Below are 19,524 nucleotides of genomic sequence, written 5' to 3'. Positions count from 1 at the left end.
TATCACAATTCCAGTGGGTCAGACGTGACTGTGCCTTTAAACAGCTTGGAAAATTCCAGAAAATGATGTCATGGCTTTAGAAGCTTCTGATAGGCTAATTGACATCATTTGAGTCAATTGGAGGTGTACCGGTGGATGTATTTCAAGGCCTACCTTCAAACTCAGTGCCTCTTTGCTTGACATCATGGGGGAAAAAAACAAACAGCTAAGACCTCAGAAAGACATTGTAGACCTCCACAAGTCTGTTTCATCCTTGGGAGCAATTTCCAAACGCCTGAAGGTACCACGTTCATCTGTACAAACAATAGTACGCAAGTATAAACACCATGGGACCATGCAGCTGTCATACCACTCAGGAAGGAGACGCGTTCTGTCTCCTAGAGATGAACGTACTTTGGTGCGAAAAGTGCAAATCAATCCCAGAACAACAGCAAAGGACCTTGTGAAGATGCTGGAGGAAACGGGTACAAAAGTATCTATATCCACTGCTCCAAAACTGCCATAAAAAAGCCAGACTACGGTTTGCAACTGCACATGGGGACAACGATTGTACTTATTGGAGAAATGTCCTCTGGTCTGATGAAACAAAAATAGAACTGTTTGGCCATATTGAACATTGTTACATTTGGAGGAAAAAGGGGGAGGCTTGAAAGCCGAAGAACACCATCCCAACCGTGAAGCACGGGGGTGGTAGCGTCATGTTGTGGGGGTGCTTTGCTGCAGGAAGGACTGGTGCACTTCACAAAACAGATGGCATCATGAGGGAGGAAAATGATGTGGATATATTGAAGCAACATCTCAAGACATCAGTCAGGAAGTTAAAGCTTGGTCGCAAATGTGTCTTCCAAATGGACAATGACCCCAAGCATACTCCCAAAGTTGTGGCAAAATGGCTTAAGGACAACAAAGTCAAGGTATTGGAGTAGCCATCACAAAGCCCTGACCTCAATCCTATAGAACATTTGTGGGCAAAACTGAAAAAGCGTGTGTGAGCATGGAGGCCTACAAGCCTGACTCAGTTACACCAGCTCTGTCAGGAGGAATGGGCCAAAATTCACCCAACTTATTGTGGGAAGCTTGTGGAAGGCTACCCGAAACGTTTGAGTTAAACAATGTAAAGGCAATGCTACCAAATACTAATTGAGTGTATGTAAACCTCTGACCCACTGGGAATGTGATGAAAGAAATAAAAGCTGAAATAAATCATTCTCTCTACTATTATTCTGACATTTCACATTCTTAAAATAAAGTGGTGATCCTAACTGACCTAAGACAGGGAATATTTACTAGGATTAAATGTCAGGAATTGTGAAAAACTGAGTTTAAATGTATTTGGCTAATGTGTTTGTAAACTTCCGACTTCAACTGTATGTACTCATCAGAAGAAATAATGTACGTAACACATTATACAGGGCAAATATTTTGCTTATGCAACACGGACAAAGATAATGTGTGTTAGGGAGGGGTGTATGAATCAGGAAGTGTATATCGTCGGTCTGAGTTGTGTTAGTGTTCAGCCGGGGGGGATTAAGTAAAGAGTACAATACAAAACATTAATAGTAGGGAGAGTTGTTCTCCAGGGCTCTTCTCTCTCTGAGTGGTGCGTGGGTTGTGTTCATTAGGGCATGCAACGGAAAACCCCAAAATTATAATTGCAACCAGAAATGAAAACGGACTGAAACAGTCCCTCCCTGTTTCAGTCTGTTTTATTCCATTTGGTGCCTAATCAACATCTCCCTGCTGTGGCAGATCATGCGTGAATGCAGAATGCCCTCACTCATCAGTGCCTGCTGTATGCTCCAATGACCCTCTGCCACAGCAATATGGGAAGTTTCAACATGATTACACCAGACTGAATGGCATTAAATAAGCATATAAACTCTGGCTGAAATGTATAGGGCAGTCATTTCGAAGATTCAACACAGACCCTATACTCACAGTTACACACAGGTACATAAGCACTCAGACACACACCTTAATGTGTCCGCCGTACGTGTCGTGGCCAAAGAACTGGCACCAGTTGTTTCCATAGCAGGCGTTTTCCATCTCCCCATAGATGAGTATGTTCCTGCTGAGCATTGCTACCTCCGCCCGCATGTCCACCCCGTCCACAATCTCCCCCACATGGCCAAACTGGGGCCTCCCTGGGGAGGGGGGGTAAAGAAAACACATACTTTTTATAGCATATACCATTGTCATATATCAGTAAAAGCAACAATTATTTGCTGTATGTAAACACTTAAATATATGTCTAAGTGTTCATATTAACAACAGTCAGCCAAATATATGGTTGTCATGATACAGTAGGTCTGCATATTTAATTGGGCCAGGAGAGTGACTTTAATCCCAAACAGAACAACTTCTGCACCTCTCCTTCTAACCATGAAGACAAACTCTAAGACAAAGAGTTTAGACTGTCGGTTTGCCATTATTGTCTCCCAATATGACCAGCCAACTGCTGCCAGTGCCAACCTCATTCATGCGCACACACACACAGAGAGAGAGAACACTTCAGGTAAACACATGCTGTAAACTGGTTCTCTGGTTGAGAAAGTAACAACCAGATGAAGACATTTTTTTTCTGGTTGCTATTGCTAAAAACACAAATTCAATTCTACGATATACAATCTGACCATGATGTAATTGCAACCAGTTTTGCTCGCTGGGCTTGTGACACCATGGACAGTTTATAAACAGGACTGGCATCCTCACACACACAGCAGAAAACAGGGGGAAGGGAGGAGGGAGGAAGTGAAATATATAATTGAGCAGCACAATCCCATGAAGGAAAAAAAACAAGTACTATCCCCGTCTTTTCCCTAGGGTCATATATAGAAGATGTGAAATGAAAAACCAATGCTCAGAATATATAAATAAATCATGATTCTTATTTTTAGATCATACAGATGTTGGCTCTTAATTTGATCACACAGTGTTGCAGAAAAACTTTCCTGCAATACAGGACATTTTAAACTTGTAGTGGTTTAAAAAGGTTGAAGTTTGTAATTTCCAGACTTGACTTTCCCTTACGAAAAAATGTATAAACTATTAGAAAAACGTCCACATAATAATTAACATTTCCTGTTGCTGCAGAATTATTTTCCTGCTGTAGCAAATCGGCTCAAATTAAGATCCTACATCAAAAAAAAAAAAATCTCAGCAGTAATTCTCAATATGAGCAATCAAGAAAGCCCCCATGAATGTACAAACACCCCTTTCGTTTTTGCTCACCTTGAACTCTGACCTGTCTGCTGGTGCAGTGCGGGCATGGAAGGAGGGTGAACTCCTCTGCCTGATGCATGGAGTAGTCAGTACTGGCAACCACAACCTGGTTCCCAGGTTGCCAAGTGCGTACATCATCTTGCAGGTTCAGGACAACCTGGTCCACAGCATCAACCTGGAACCCAGATATGGGAAAACCTGGAAGACCAAAGAATGGGTGGTATAAGATCTGTTGCATAAGCGGTTTTCTACTGCATATCAAAGAACTAATGGCGGGAACAGGATCTAGAGTCACGAAAAATCATATTTAAATCAATAAACAGTGCCTTCGGAAAGTATTCAGACACCTTGACGGTTTCCACATTTTGTTACATTACAGCCTTATTCTAAAATTCCCCTCATCAATCTACATTGAAATGTTTGCTAATTTATTAAAGATAAAAAACAAAAATATTACATAAGTATTCAGACCCTTTACTCAGTACTTTGTTGAAGCACCTTTGGTAGCAATTACAGCCTTGAGTCTTCTTGGGTATGACGCTACAAGCTTGGCTCAAGCTCTGTCAGGTTGGATGGTGAGCATCGCTGCACAGCTATTTTCAGGTCTCTCCAGAGATGTTCGCTCGGGTTCAAGTCCGGGCTCTGGCTGACAACTCTTGCGTTGTCTTGGCTGTGTGCTTAGGGTCGTTGTCCTGTTGGAAGGTGAACCTTCGCCCCAGTCTCAGGTCCTGAGTGCTCTGGAGCAAGTTTTCATCAAGGATCTCTCTACTTTGCTCTGTTCATCTTTCCCTCGATCTTGACTAGTCTCCCAGTCCCTGCCGCTGAATGCCCCCCCTCACAGCATGATAATGCCACCACCATGCTTCACCGTAGGAATGGTGCCAGGTTTTCTCCAGACATGACGCTTGGCATTCAGGCCAAAGAGCTGAATCTCGGTTTCATCAGACCAGAGAATCTTGTTTCTGAAGGTCTGAGAGTCTTTAGGTGCCTTTTGGCAAACCCCAAGCAGGCTGTCATGTGCCTTTTACTGAGGAGTGGCTTCCGTCTGGCCACTCCACAATAAAGGTCTGATTGGTGGAGTGCTGCAGAGATGGTTGTCCTTCTGGAAGGTTCCCCCATCTCCACAGAGGAACTCTGGAGCTCTGTCAGAATGACCATCACGTTCTTGGTCACCTCCCTGACCAAGGCCCTTCCCCCCCCGATTGCTCAGTTTGGCCGGGCGACCAGCTCTAGAATGAGTCTTCTTGGTTCCAAACTTCTTCCATTTAAGAATGATGGAGGACACGGTTTTCTTGGGGACCTTCAACGCTGCAGAATTTTTTTGGTACTCTTCCCCAGATCTGTGCCTCGACAGTCCTGTCTCGGAGCGCTACGGACAATTCCTTCGACCTCATTGCTTGATTTTCGCTCTGACATGCACCGTCAACTGTGGAATCTTATATAGACAGGTGTAAAGTTTGGTGGAGGAGGAATAATGGTCTGGGGCTGTTTTTCATGGTTCGGGCTAGGCCCCTTAATTCCAGTGAAGGGAAATCTTAACGCTACAGCATACAATGACATTATAGATGATTCTGTGCTTCTAACTTGGTGGCAACAGTTTGGGGAAGGCCCTTTCTTGTTTCAGCCTGAAAATGCCCACGTGCAAAAAGCGAGGTCCATACAGAAATGGTTCGTCGAGATCTGTGTGGAAGAACTTGACTAGCCTGCACAGAGCCCTGGCCACAACCCCGTCGAACACCTTTGGGATGACTGCGAGCCAGGCCTAATCGCCCAACATCAATGCCCGACCTCAATAATGCACATGCAGCAATGTTCCAACTAGTGGAAAGCCTTTTCAGAAGGGTGGATGCTGTTATAGAAGCAATGGGGGGACCAACTCCATATTAACGCCCTCATGATTTAAAAAAATAAAATAATAATAATCTAATTTTATTTGTCACATGCGCCGAATACAACAGGTGTAGACCTAACAGTGAAATACTTATTTACAAGCCCAATATCTAACAATGCAGTTAAGAAAAATATGTGTATTTACCAAAATAAAAAAAAATAAAAAAATAGTATTTTTTTATTTTAAGAACAAAATATAGGCACAGGTTAGTTAAGGTAATTGAGGTAATATGTACATGTAGGCAAAGTAACTATGCATAGATAATAAACAGAGAGTAACAGCAATGTAAAAACGTGTTGGGAGGGATCAATGCAAATAGTGTGGGTAGCCATATGATTAGCTTTTCAATAGTCATTAGGCTTGGAGGTAGAAGCTGTTAAGAAACCTTTTGGACCTAGACTTGGCGCTCCAGTACCGTATGCCATGCGGTAGAAGAGAGCACAGTCTATGACTAGGGTGGCTGGAGTCTTTGCCAATTTTTAGGGCCTTCCTCTGACACCGCCTGGTATAGAGGTCCTGGATGGCAGGAAGCTTGGCTCCAGTGATGAACTGGGCCGTACGCACTACCCTCTGTAGTGCCTTGCGGTCGGAGGCCGAGCAGTTGCCATACCAGGCAGTGAGGCTCATACATGCTTGTAAGAAGTTATAAACAGTTATACCAGCAGGTTTTAAAAAGTGCGAGCCGAACTGGTTATAATGACGCACCGTTCTTCCATTCGCTGTAGGCTGTGACAGAGAAGCCGACCCCGTCCACAGTGGTGAAGTTCTGGCGGGCCAGCGCCTTCCCTCCTGTGTCATGGTTCTCGTGTTCCCGCACGGCTTCTGAACACGAGCCGTTCCCTCCACCAATCACAGATACCAAGGCCCAGGCCTGCCTATGGACAGAGACACGAGAGAGCGAGCTTTTTAAGTTGAACAGAAATTGCGGTAACACTTTACCTAAAGCATACAGGCAGGTATAACATTATGGCTTGAACCTTTGTATTGTCTTATAATAAGGTTTATTGTTATGTTGTCTCTCCATACATAAAATTATAAGGATGACTGACTATAAGACATAAGTGGGTCATACAAACTCATGACAAATCTTACAATGCATAACTGCATCATAATGTATTATACCAGCATGCTTCAAGTATAGTGTTAGAGACCCATTTCGCTAAGGAGGAAGCCTCTTTACGAATGCCCCATCTTTAGCTTTTGACACAACCAAAAAGGGAAGAATGCGTTTAAAGTGTGTCCAAGCCCAGTGTGAGAGCTGGCCTCACCCTGTGCACATCAAGAGGTTAACTATTATTGCATAGGCTTTCACCAAATTGACAGGAATTTCATGATTTTTATTTCTTGGGGTGGATTATCCCTTTATGTGGTTATTTTCAACCATCGCGTAACCTTTTCAGGCGTGGTAATCTTTTCAGGCGTGGTAACCGTTTTAAACCATTTCCCCTTGCATTACTGTATGGATTTTAGCCTCGCATCTGAAGAGGCACTCCACACAATGACGTCTGGAAGAAGGCCTGACTGTCAGCTCTCTGTGGAGGCTGATCCTAACGACACAATCACGGACCAACACGCCACTCAGCAGATCAAAGAGCACCTTTACCCGCTGAAATAAAAACAAGAACCATCTGTGAAAGCACCCTGCCCTCCCAGCAGCCATTAGTCAGTGTTTGTGTGTGTCTGTATGCATGTAAGAGAGAGCAAGAAAGTGCCAGTGAGAGAAACTGCATGTTTGGTTTTTTTTAATGCCAGAACATCCTTAATTGCCCGACACACTTCACACACTTTTTTAATGGGCTCTTTGTTTTGGCCAGTAATGGACCTGTGGACAATAGAGGTGGTCACGGTACTACTGTCCATCAGAGCTCGGTCCTCTCAGATTAGGTAGATGACACATGGCCAGGACGCACCAGGCAGGGGCGGACAAAGCGCTTTTAAAAACGGACAAACCATTTGATGTGGGTCTGACAGGGGTAAGGAAGGGCAATGGTCATTACTGTCACTCTATGCAGTGGGTGTGTTCGATCATTGATAGTGTATGTGTTGCCTTAAAATGGATTGTTGCTGTTCGTTTCAGAGGCTCACCTGCAGGATCCTGGGGGGTAGATGATGCATGAATGCCCATAGGCACAGTACAAGTGTGTGTGTCAGGGTTTCCATAAAGGAAATGTGGCGCCGGACAACGTGACCGGGAAGATTTGAATTTACCGGCAATTGGAGGAATTTACCGGACCCATATGCATTGAGAGTATAACCCATTAGGGCAACCACCCACGGTGCTCAGAATGACAGAAACTACATTTAGATGATGGTAATTCATCCTAAACAGAACCTGCAACTCCTGTAGTGAAGCAGACAATAAAACATAATTTTAGAACAGCGCACCTGATGCGAGCGGTATATGACAGATTTGAAAATCTCCGTTAGAAATTCTCGGAGAGGAAACGTTGTTTGCAGAGTTCACAACCTGCTACACTTGTGAGAAACACATTTTTATTTATTTCATAACCATAATTTGAGTCAACTGTTTAATTGTCTTTTGTTTGGAGTGCGCCATGTGAGAAATGAGCATGGGTATGGTTTCTCGGTCTTGTTAATGTTGATGTAGCGTGTGTGCCTCAGCACACATAGAAGTAGCCTGCTGCGCGCAAATGTAGGAAAGTGCCCATTTGGGGATGTTTGATTTCTGACCACATCCAGCATTAATAAGCTGAGCTTCTCACTATTTTTTGTTACATCCATTGCTCACAGTAGGCCTATTCGAAAAATATTTGCAACAATCTCCCCTTCAATAATCCCCAAGCCTCGGTGTGAAAGAGCAAATACAATGAAAAAAATATAAAAAGTAACATTCAACAATTTCTAAGATTTTACTGAGTTATAGTTCATGAAAGGATATCAGTCAATTGAAATAAATTCATTAGGCCCTAATCTATGGATTTCACATGACTGGGAATACAGTTATGCATCTGTTGGTCACAGATACCACAGTTTCATCAGCTGTCTGGTTGGCTGGTCTTAGTCGATCCCGCAAATTCTCAAACGATGCTGGAATCAGCTTAATGGTAGAGAAATTAACATTAAATTATCTAGCAACAGCTTTGGTGGACATTCCTGTAGTCAGCATGCCAGTTGCATACTCCCTCTAAACATGTTGACATCTGTGGCATGGTGCTGTGTGATAAAACCACACATTTTAGAATGGCCTTTTATTGTCCGCAGCACAAGGTGCACCTGTGTAAGTATCATGCCGTTTAAATCAGCTTCTTGATACGCCACACCGGTCAGGTGGATAGATTATCTTGGTAGAGAAGAAATGCTCACTAGCAGGCATGCAAGCAAATGTGTGCACAACATTTTAGAGCAATAAGCTTTTTGTGCATATGGAACATTTCTGGTATCTTTTACTTCAGCTCATGAAACATGGGACCAACACTTTACATATTGCATTTATATTCTTGCTCAGTGTATCATCATCATCATCAGATGATCCCATTTATCCAGTGGAGACATAATAAAATACCTTTCCCTTGCTCAACAACTGTCTGTCCTGAGCTCACTGGCGCTGGCCTGGAACAGGCTAATTGATACAAGTTTGTTCGAGACAGCTTCCAGCTGGATCCAGTTGATTGATTTGATACTGTTGCACTTCACTAGTGGTAGCTCAAGTCAAGACGCATAGAAAACAGTGGCAGACAGGCTGAAGAGAGAGAGATGAATGTGATTGAAAGAACCGGAATTTGGCAGTATATTATCTACTGTTTTTATTTGTCGGCTTTATGTATTTTTATTTAGTTGACAATGGAAGTTTTAGGCCAATGGCTGCATTGGCCAACTGAGTTCCATGCGCTCATTTAGGTTATTTATACAAGCTCCCGATTGGTGCAGCGGTCTAAAAGCACTGGATCTCAGTGCTAGAAGTATCACAACAGACCTTGGTTTGATTCCAGGCTGTTTCACAACCGGCCGTGATTGGGAGTCCCACAGCGTCTGGGTTTGACCGGGGTAGGCCGTTATTGTAAATAACAATTTGTTCTTAACGGACTTCACTAGTGAAATAAAAAATAAATGTAGCTGCCAATGATCACGGTGTATCAAATGGCTGGTGCTCTTGCATTAGTTGAATTTTATATTTTTAGCACATTTTTTATGATTAACCACATGAGAATGATTTTGATCTATTAAGACGTTATTGAAATGAAACTGTTCCACGGAAATGTGAATATGAAAATCATAACTGGCACGCAGATAGGTAGAAATGGTATGATAAACTGTATGTTACCCCAAACCTGAAACTCTTGCTCCGTCTATAATGTTTTTAGAAAATAATTGTCTCCGTGTTTCTATGGTCAGATTTTCAAGCAAAGTAAGGCATGCCTAATAATAGGAAGTAAAACATTCAGGTTTCAAACCATTAAGTATGTTTTCAAAATGCAAACTGCCTCCAGCTCACATTGTAAAGTGGTGGGTGAGGCGCAGCCTACCGTTGTTTTTTATATATATGAAAAGCCGATGAATAAAGTTGTTCCCTGCCAAATTGACCGTGAGAAAAACCATTACCAGCTTACGAAAACCCTGGTGTGTGTGTGCAAGCTTGCGTGTGTGCATAGTCTGAAGTGCGCGTGTGCAATAACTCAATTCGCCCTTGCACTCCTTTGGCAAAGGGTACAAACACTGTCAAATACCCTGAACCCTGCTAGCTAGCTCACACACAGACAGGCATGCTACGCACCAACAAAATCAGTGTGCAATCAGGAAGCATAACAGACCCTGTTTATGGTGCCTGGGCAGTGCGACTGATTTGTGATCAGTTCATGAAAGCGTCACGCTATGGGTTTAATTGATTTGGCGCTGGGGACCAAAGCGTTGCCTTGGCAACAACTCCACGTGTGAAACGTGACTAATTACACCTAAGAGAATTGTTTAAGGGCATTGCATAGATTTTTAATTAGGTAAGCGCATACTGAAGGGGTTTTACGGTAGTTTTAAGGCATGTACGGCAGAGTCTCTGGTTACTATGAAGACACAGTGTTGCCAACTTAGTGACTTTGTCACTAGATTTTGCAAGTTTTTAGACCCCACCAGAGTTTTATTGGTAAAAACAGAGTATAGCGACAAATGTAGCTACTTTTGAAGGATTCCCCAGCAACTTTTGGTTGATTTCCCAACTTCCCTTTATGTGTGTGTGCTTGCGGCTCCACCGGCTGCTGAGTGTGTGTGTGTGTGTGTGCGTGTGCGTGTGTGTGTGTGTGTGTGTACACACCAGTGGCAGTCGGTACCATTTAAGATTGCATTTAAGATTGAGGGAAGATTGGCCTTATTTATATTACAGCATATTGGATGACTGTCATTCATATTCCATTCACCCAGCTCAACGTAACATCGATAGGTTTAAGCTACTACATGATACTCCTTATACATTTTCCCTATACCCATCACAAGGTTGCTACAACCTAGCCTATGAATGAAAATTTACAACGGAGGTGCACAGGTCGAGATACATTTTTGTAATCAAGGTGACAGACACTGAAACATTCAATACCGCCTTGCAATCTTTTGCCTGCATCTAGCTGATCTAGGCAGATATCATTAGTCCAAAAGCTGCAAATTAGTTTCTATTGGATAAATTCAGTTAATGTTTATCTCCGTTTAGTTCAGTTTGCTTCTGTTTAAGAAAAGGGGTTTATAAAAATTAAAAAAATGATCACATGCAAACACAGTTCACTTTCATAGCAGCTACATACAAACAGCATGATCCTTTTGATCGTTGTATTCTTTCCCGCATCCACACGCTCTCTTTCTCTCACCATTTCCCTTCGCTTGTGTACTTCAGTGCACAACACATCAGCTTTCTGTGATCAGGCGCAAAAACCTTTACAAGCCAAACCTTCATATCATAACCGCTACACACAGATATCCTTATCACCATATTAACGTTACAGTCAAAATAGCTACTAGAACTAATGAGTTAGTAAACCCGCTACAATCATTCAGTACAGTCAGCAGCAAGTCGTTTAGCAGTTACACTGGCGGGCCACGGTGGCAATAAATTAATCAAAGCAAAAGCTTACCTTGACTTGGAAGAGTTCCAGTGTTGGATAGCCATAGCCAGCTAGCCAACATAGTATCCCTCTTTGTTTGAGCTGGGTGTTTGAGTAGGCTAAACTAGCAAGCTGCATTCACTAGCTGTAAAAGTGTAAAAAATACAACAAAATATAGCTCTCCCTCTCTCGCTTCTCCTTCATTTTTGAAGATATTAATTTGTTCAAAACTGTTCAACTATTGTCTTTCTCTCTTTGAGTCGATTACTCACCACATATTATGCACTGCGGTGCTAGCTAGCTGTAGCTTATGCTTTCAGTACTAGATTCTCTGATCCTTTGATTGGGTGGACAACATGTCATGACAACAGTTCATGCTGCAAGAACTCTGAAAGGTTGGAGGACGTCGTCCGGAAGTTGTCATAATTACTCTGTAAGTCTATGCAAGGGGGTGACAACCACGAGTCTCCTAGGTTCTGTATTGAAGTCAATGTACCCAGAGGAGGACCGAAACTAGCTGTCCTCCGGCTTAACCATGGTGCTACCCTACAAAGTGCTGTTGAGGCCTTCTTTGCAAAAGTGTGTTTTATATTTATATTGAATATATTTAGAATAGTTTTATCCAAAAAGAATAACTTTAATGTTTCACAGTTTTTTAAATAAAATGTCCTTCCTCCTCTGACGAGCCTCCACTGGTGTGCACCTGTCACTCATGCCCCTTCCCCCGCCTCTCAGTCCTCTCCCTGCTGCAGCAGCGAGTGAGGTGAATTTATAAAATTGGTTCCTTGTTGTTAAATGACACCACAGCTCACCAAGGCATAAATCATAATAAAAATGATTTAAAACATATTTTATAAAATAAGTTACCTTACTCTGTTTTATCTGTGCTGTTTAATTATTTAAATCAGTTCCTTTTTGTTCTCCTTCACGATTTTGTTTTGTTTTGGAGAATTGATCATGGCATGAGAGACTGAGAGACAGCATAAAACAATGTAATGCGAATACGCAAATTAACGTTGTGACATCACTACGTCGTGACATCATCTATAGACTTCTAGTGACAAATGGAGCATCCAACAACTCCTTTTCTTGAAAAATAGTTGGCAACACCGTGGAGACGACTTGATTCACTGAACTTCTCCTCAGAGGTCATATTTATTTTGGGAGATGGCAAAATACAATTTCTACATTCAAGACAGTAGAAACAAATTGATTCAGAAGATAAAACACATTTCATTGAGTTACTATTTTCTCCACTTGTTTCTATTACTTTCTAGCATGTCAAGTTAATAAATAAATATCCATAATGAATTAAGCACTTCAGGGACCTCATGGGCATCCTTAACTTCACTTAAGGTGGAAAAATCGCCTTAAAATATTTTGAGCAAATTACTTAAAGTTAACAAAACTTTAAAGGAAAAGGGGGAAATTAACTTAAGATGTTTTATGAGCTCTACACCTAAAATAGTGAGACACCCAAACTAGACTATTTGAATGGGTTTTACAGCAGATCACAAAAACAACAAAAAAGTTGAACTGTATTCAAGTCACTTCCATTGCTAAAGGTCCGTATTTATGTGGACATGATGTGTGTCCCTCTATGTTCAGGGGAGACGGTGTGTTTTTGACCTGTTTGGGAACTCTGTGTGAAGGCAAAAACTACAGAGTCAGCTCATTTTGCACAAATCCTGGAAGCAAGCATGCTTAACCCTCCAGCCATTCACTTTCCGACGGAATATGGAGTGATATTCTGCTGGCAGATAAAATGAGATCCTGCTGGCAACGGTATTGAAGGAAAGGGTGCGCCTCTATAAGACATGAAAGATTAGTCTTGATCTTGAAAGACAGAGTAAAACAAAACCTCCATCACCGCCATGAGAGATGGGTAGTATAAACAGTTACACACCCCTCCAGACAATGACGCAGCTTCAGATGGAAAGCAATTGGATTTTCCTGTGACGCGCTACACACTGTGATGCTCTCAAATGAGATGACTCTCTTGCATCACCTACGACTCCATCTCAAGCCAATGTCTACCTATTCTTTACCAAATTCATTAGGTTATATTGATTTTGTATTCAATTGTATTGTTACCTGTATTTGAGGTCATGGACGTATGTACTACCAAGCAGGCTCTGGATGGTTCTCTTGGTCTCGTCCAGCAGGCTCTTGACAGCCGAGTCTCCCACGGCCAGCATGACGATGCGCCTTGCAGGCAGCGACCGGAGCAGCTGCGTGAGCCGCCGGCTGTCGTTGGGTGACTCGTGCGTGTCGTAGCGCTCGCTGAACAGCACACCGGCCGTGTCCTGGTCCACCACACGCAGGTTGATGCCACGGCTAAAGTTGCGCTGGAAGGCATAGCCCCCCGTGGCTAGGCCTGAGGAGGAGATGCTGCGGGTCAGGAGGGTCCACGACAGCTTTTCTGTCCCGTGAATCTCCAGGGTTGCACCACCACGCACCCCGATGAACTTCCGGCCCAATTCCGGTACTTCCGGGACTGCCTTTTCGTCTGAACGGCCCAGCAGGGCGATTGTGGCCTGGGAGCGGTAGCGGCATTTGGGGGCACCGATGTGCAGCGAACCCCCGTCTTCAATCAGCACATGGCGCGTTCTGAGAGTGATGTTTTTGGAGCCCTCAGCATTGTCTGCAAAGACCACTCGGCCTGCGAGGAGACAAATATAAATGACAAAACATGAAAACAATCCGTTCAGCAGAGGCTGTGTTCTTTATTCCTCAACTTCATCTCGGAACCCAGTGCCAAATATTGCATGCTGTGACTATTTACACTGCATTCGGAAAGTATTCAGACCCCTTACATTTTTCCACATTTTGTAACCCCCCCGGATGGCGCAGTGGTCTAAGGCACTGCATCGAAGTGCTAGAAGCATCACTACAGACCTGGGTTTGATCCCAGGCTGTATCACATCCGGCTGTTTACTTGAGTCTCATAGGGCGGCGCCCAGCGCCATCCGGGTTAGGGGAGGGTTTACCAGGGGGAGCTTTACTTCTCTCATCGCGCTCTAGCGACTCCTTGTGGCAGGCCGGGCGCCTACAGGCTGACCTCACTCATCAGGTGAACGAACGGTGTTTCCTCTGGCACATTGGTGCGGCTGGCTTCTAGGTTAAGCGGGCGGGTGTTAGGAAGCGCAGTTTGGAGGGTCATGTTTCTGAGGACGCATGACTCGACCTTCGCCTCATGAGCCCGGTGGGGAGTTGCAGAGATGAGAGAAGTTAGAAATTGTAAATGAGAAAATTGTAAATAACAAACTATAATGACAAAGCGAAGAGGTTGAGAAATGTTTGAAAATGTATTAAAAACAAAAAAGAGAAATACTTTATTTACATAAGTACTCAGACCCTTTGCTACGAGGCTCGAAATTGAGCACAGGTGCATCCTTATTCCATTGATCATCCTTGAGATGTTTCTACAACTTGATTTTAGTTCACTTGTGGTAAATTCAATTGATTGGACATGATTTGGAAAGGCACACACCGGTCTATATAAGGTCCCACAATTGACAGTGCATGTCAGTGCAAAAACCAAGCCATGAGGTCGAAGGAATTGTCCGTAGAGCTCCGAGACAGGATTGTATCGAGACACAGTTCTGGGGAACGGTAGCAAAAATGTCTGCAGCATTGAAGGTCCCCAAGAACACAGTGGCCTCCATCATTCTTAACCTCTACGGGCTAGGGGGCAGCATTGAGAATTTTTGAAAAAATATGTGCCCATTTTTAACTGCCTCCTACACCAACTCAGAAGCTAGAATATGCATATTATTGTTCAGGTTTGGATAGAAAACACCCTAAAGTTTCTAAAACTGTTTGAATGGTGTCTGTGAGTATAACAGAACTCCTATGGCAGGCAAAAACCTGAGAAGGTTTCATGCAGGAAGTACCCTGTCTGACAAGGTGTTGTTGTTCTTGCTTCTGTTTATTGAAGAGTCAGGATCTTAGCTGTAACGTGACAATTCCTAGGGCTCCAATAGGCTCTCAAAACCCGGGAAAAACCTGAACGATGACGAGGCAGCCTCAGGCTGAAACACATTATCTCCTTTTCCAAGTGTCCCATCAGTGGACAATAGAATTAGGCGCGTGCGCGATTCGCCCCTGTGGAGTATTTTCATTCGGCTGTTTAGCTAATTGCAGATTCCCGGTCGGAATATTATCGCTTTTCTACGAGATAAATTGCATAAAAATTGATTTTAAACAGCGGTTGACATGCTTCGAAGTACGGTAATGGAATATTTAGAATTTTTTGTCACGTTCTGCGCCATGCGCACGACCGTGATTTAGCATTCTGATAGTGTCTAGAACGCACGAACAAAACGCCGCTGTTTGGATATAACGATGGATTATTTGGGACCAAACCTACATTTGTTATTGAAGTAGAAGTCCTGGGAGTGCATTCTGACGAAGAACAGGAAAGGTAAGACCATTTTTCTTATAGGAAATATGATTTTGATGAAGGCTAAACTTGCCGGGTGTCTAAATAGCTAGCCCGTGATGGCTGGGCTATGTACTTAGAATATTGCAAAATGTGCTTCATCCGAAAAGCTATTTTAAAATCGGACATATCGAGTGCATAGAGGAGTAATGTATCTATAATTCTTAAAATAATTGTTATGCTTTTTGTGAACGTTTATCGTGAGTAATTTAGCAAATTGTTAGTAAATTCCCCGGAAGTTTGCGGGGGGTATGCTTTTTCTGAACGTCCCATGCTAATGTAAAAAGCTGTTTTTTGATATAAATATGAACTTGATTGAACAGACATGCATGTATTGTATAACATAATGTCCTAGGTGTGTCATCTGATGAAGATCATAAAAGGTTAGTGCTGCATTTAGCTGTGGTTTAGGTTTTTGTGACATTATATGCTAGCTTGAAAAATGGGTGTCTGATTATTTCTGGCTGGGTACTCTGCTGACATAATCTAATGTTTTGCTTTCGTTGTAAAGCCTTTTTGAAATCGGACAGTGTGGTTAGATTAACGAGAGTCTTGTCTTTAAATAGCTGTAAAATAGTCATATGTTTGAGAAATTGAAGTAATAGCGTTTCAAACGTTTTAAAAATCGCGCCACAGGATTACACTAGCTGTTACGTAGGTGGGACGAATTCGTCCCGCCGGTCCCATAGAGGTTAAATGGAACAAGTTTGGAACCAACAAGACTCTGCCTAGAGCTGGCCACCCAGCCAAACTGAACAATCAGGGGAGAAGGGCCTTGGTCAGAGAGGTGACCAATAACACAATGGTCACTCTGACAGAGCTCCAGAGTTCCTCTGTGGAGATGGGGGGAACCTTCCAGAAGGACAACCATCTCTGCAGCACTCCACCAATCAGGCCTTTATGGTAGAGTGGCCAGACAGAAGCCACTCCTCAGTAAAAGGCACATGACAGCCCTTTTTGTTTGCCAAAAGGCACTTAAAGACTCTCAGACCATGAGAAACAAGATTCCCTGGTCTGATGAAACGAAGATTCAACTCTTTGGCCTGAATGCCAAGCTTCACGTCTGGAAGAAACCTGGCACCATCCCTACGGTGAAGCATGGTGGTGGCAGCATCATGCTGTGGGGATGTTTTTCAGCAGCAGGGACTGCGAGACTAGTCAGGATCGAGGGAAAGATGAATGGAGCAAAGTAGAGAGATCCTTGATGAAAACCTGCTCCAGAGCGCTCAGGACCTCAGACTGGGGCAAAGGTTCACCTTCCAACAGGACAACAACCCTAAGCACAAAGCCAAAACAACGCATGAGTGGCTTCGGTCTAAATGTCCTCGAGTGGCCCAGCCAGAGCCCTGACTTGAACTCGATCGAACATCTCTGGAGAGACCTGAAAATAGCTGTGCAACGATGCCAAGCTTGTAGCATCCTAACCAAGAAGACTCAAAGCTTTAATCGCTGCCAAAGGTACTTCAACAAAGTACTGAGTAAAGGGTCTGAATACTTCCGTAAATGTGATATTTTAGTTTTTTGCAAAAAATTCTAAAAACCTGTTTTTGCTTTGTCATTATGGGGTATTGTGTGTAGATTGATAAGTGAAAAAAAACTATTTAATCCATTTTAGAATAAAGCAGTAACGTAACAAAATATGGAAAAAGTGAAGGGGTCTGAATACTTTCCAAATGCGCTGTACTTCTAAGCTAGCCAGAAACAGCATTCAGAACAGAGAGAACCTAGCCTACCTCCTGATTGGATGGTTAGGGAGTATAAGGTGGCAGAAAAGTCTAATCTAAACAGATCTCCCCTCCGAACGACCATGGCCTTCTCTGGGTTGTGACCTGGGTTCCAGCTGCTCAGGGAGGTGCTGTGGTCTGGACAGTTCCCTGTACACACAGACATGACCAATCAATCAAAGACAACATCACTGACACAGCACTTAGATAGAGTAGCTCTAAGACAGCAAAACAGGACATGATAGGTCATTGACTATAGTTCAGTCTCATTCCTGTGGAGCAATGGGCCTAAGTAACTTAGTCAGGTCAGTATTATCAGCTCATAACATCCTCATACTCACAGACACATATACACTCACCATCCAACACGTCTCCACTGTTGAGGCTGAGGATGAGGATGATCGAGAGAAAGAAGGCCCCCAGGGAGACACCGAAGCATATTAAGGTATTCCTCCTCTTCCTCAGACTCTGACCACGCTCTAGGCGGTGGCCATTCTCTGATAGGCTAAAGGTCGCCCGGCGCTCAGGAGGTGGGCCAATGGGCTTCAGGGGGGGAGGGGGTGGGGCCTTGGTTGGAGGCGGGGAGTGGACGGGTACGACCCTGCCGGGGACGAATCCTGGCGACCGGTGGTTACCATTGGCCACAAAGACGGGGAAGTAACTGGGGCCATCACTTTTCTGCATGGTATCTGTCTGCTACTTACTGACAGAGAGAGAGAGTGAAAGAGAGAGGGGGAAGAGGGGGGCAGGGAGAGAGAGGGAAGAGTGAAAGTGGTAAAATAAGGGGATCTTAAACTCAGGGAAACAGGCAATGATCCAGCAGGCCTTTACTGTTTTCCCCAGGTGGGGGGTTTAGCTGAAATGTATAATTAATCCGTCCATCCAGGACGTAAACGTGGCTGCCCTTGTCCAGAGTAATGAAGGAGATGTTAAATGTATTGCTATATTCTGAAGCCACCTTAAAAGAGAACACAGATGGCACCAATTAGAGTGCTAGAGGAAAATGCCCCCCCACACACACACAAACAAAGCCAGCTGGAACAGTAGTAATGGTCTGACTAGCCAATGATTTAATCATTAGGCCTAAACCTATGTCAGCAACAGTCCCATCATACATGAACATCAAACTGTGTTCTTTCAATGAGAGAAACATACAAACTATACATATGTGCTTCATACACATTTAATATCATTCCTCATATCAGAAATTCAAGATATGAAAGGATTAAGTAACTGACTGGGTTAATCATACACATCTGCAACAGAGTAGAGTGAAATAGAGTGAAATGGTAGAGTTGCATGAAGGACGTAGTGCTGGATTTTGGTCACATATCTATTTTAAAAACAGTACTTTACAGGCGAATACACACCTCTGCCTCCACTGACAGATGACAGAAACATGTTGCGTCCATACATTAAGTAACTTAACTTTTGAACAACATGGAGTGTGCATCAAGCACCCCCTTTTTACTATGCAATAATCATAACGTTCTTCTGTTGAAAATTCACACAGTCGCTCGGTCTGTATAGGCTACAGACAGACTATTTGATAAATACTTATAGGAAATCTTCTATCATCTTCACCCGGGGCTGATTGCGGTACCATCGGAACAATGTGAGGTCTCCTACCTTGCACGGGATTAATCTGTGCCTTCACTGACCATTCGCTCTCTTCCAAAATGCAAGCGTTGCCCCCGACGCGTGGACTGGCGGAACTAATAATTACAAAAATCAACAGCTTGCGTTCTGTGTACTTTTTATACTTTTACATAGTGTTTTCTTTCGGGGCTGTAGACCGCCAGCCCCATTCACAGGCGCGATTTCGAGAGAGGAAGTGAGGAGGAAGGAGCGCACGAGCACCGGGGAGGAGCTTGGGTTGACTCGCACTGCCGCCACCTGCTGTCGCACGAACGGAAGACAGGGCACAGGCCAGTTCTTCTTCTTCTGCTTCTTCGTGGGAATTTCCGGCAAGACTCGAAGCTTTTTAAAATGCCTTTATTTGTAGTTTTTTTTTAAGCGTGTTATAAACCCTGGATGATTTACAGGGGGCGTGGTATTGAAGCCAATACACAGCCATCTTGGCACTCCATTGTAAAAAAAATAAGATTTTGGAAGCTATATAAATGCATAACTAATGTCTGTCTACATTAGTTTTTGACACGCTTATTATATTACAGACACATTTTCATTCCTCCCAAACAA

At 43.4% G+C, this 19,524-nt stretch overlaps 1 protein-coding gene across 3 annotated transcripts in view; it reads right to left on the bottom strand.

Annotated features, from left to right (window-relative positions):
* The window catches only part of cemip2 (cell migration inducing hyaluronidase 2), a 74,484-nt gene that overhangs the window by 45,695 nt on the left and 9,265 nt on the right, over nt 1–19,524 (bottom strand). For 2 of the 3 annotated variants that reach the window (XM_029762359.1, XM_029762357.1), the window contains exons 2-7: nt 17,682–18,025; nt 17,332–17,472; nt 13,249–13,816; nt 5,819–5,988; nt 3,232–3,420; nt 1,975–2,144 (exon numbers count right to left, since the gene is read on the bottom strand). In XM_029762359.1, the coding sequence (XP_029618219.1) occupies nt 1,975–2,144; nt 3,232–3,420; nt 5,819–5,988; nt 13,249–13,816; nt 17,332–17,472; nt 17,682–18,006 (1,563 nt within the window). In that variant the 5' untranslated portion in view covers nt 18,007–18,025. Of the gene's footprint in view, nt 1–1,974; nt 2,145–3,231; nt 3,421–5,818; nt 5,989–13,248; nt 13,817–17,331; nt 17,473–17,681; nt 18,026–18,951; nt 19,277–19,524 lie in introns of those variants that run through there. The other variant, XM_029762358.1, reaches the window with a different exon arrangement.

Source organism: Salmo trutta, chromosome 9, assembly GCF_901001165.1.
Source record: "Salmo trutta chromosome 9, fSalTru1.1, whole genome shotgun sequence".
Classification (NCBI taxonomy): Eukaryota; Metazoa; Chordata; class Actinopteri; order Salmoniformes; family Salmonidae; genus Salmo; species Salmo trutta.
The sequence above is the reverse complement of the archived record's forward strand: the minus strand, read 5'-3'. Positions and strand labels throughout refer to the sequence as shown.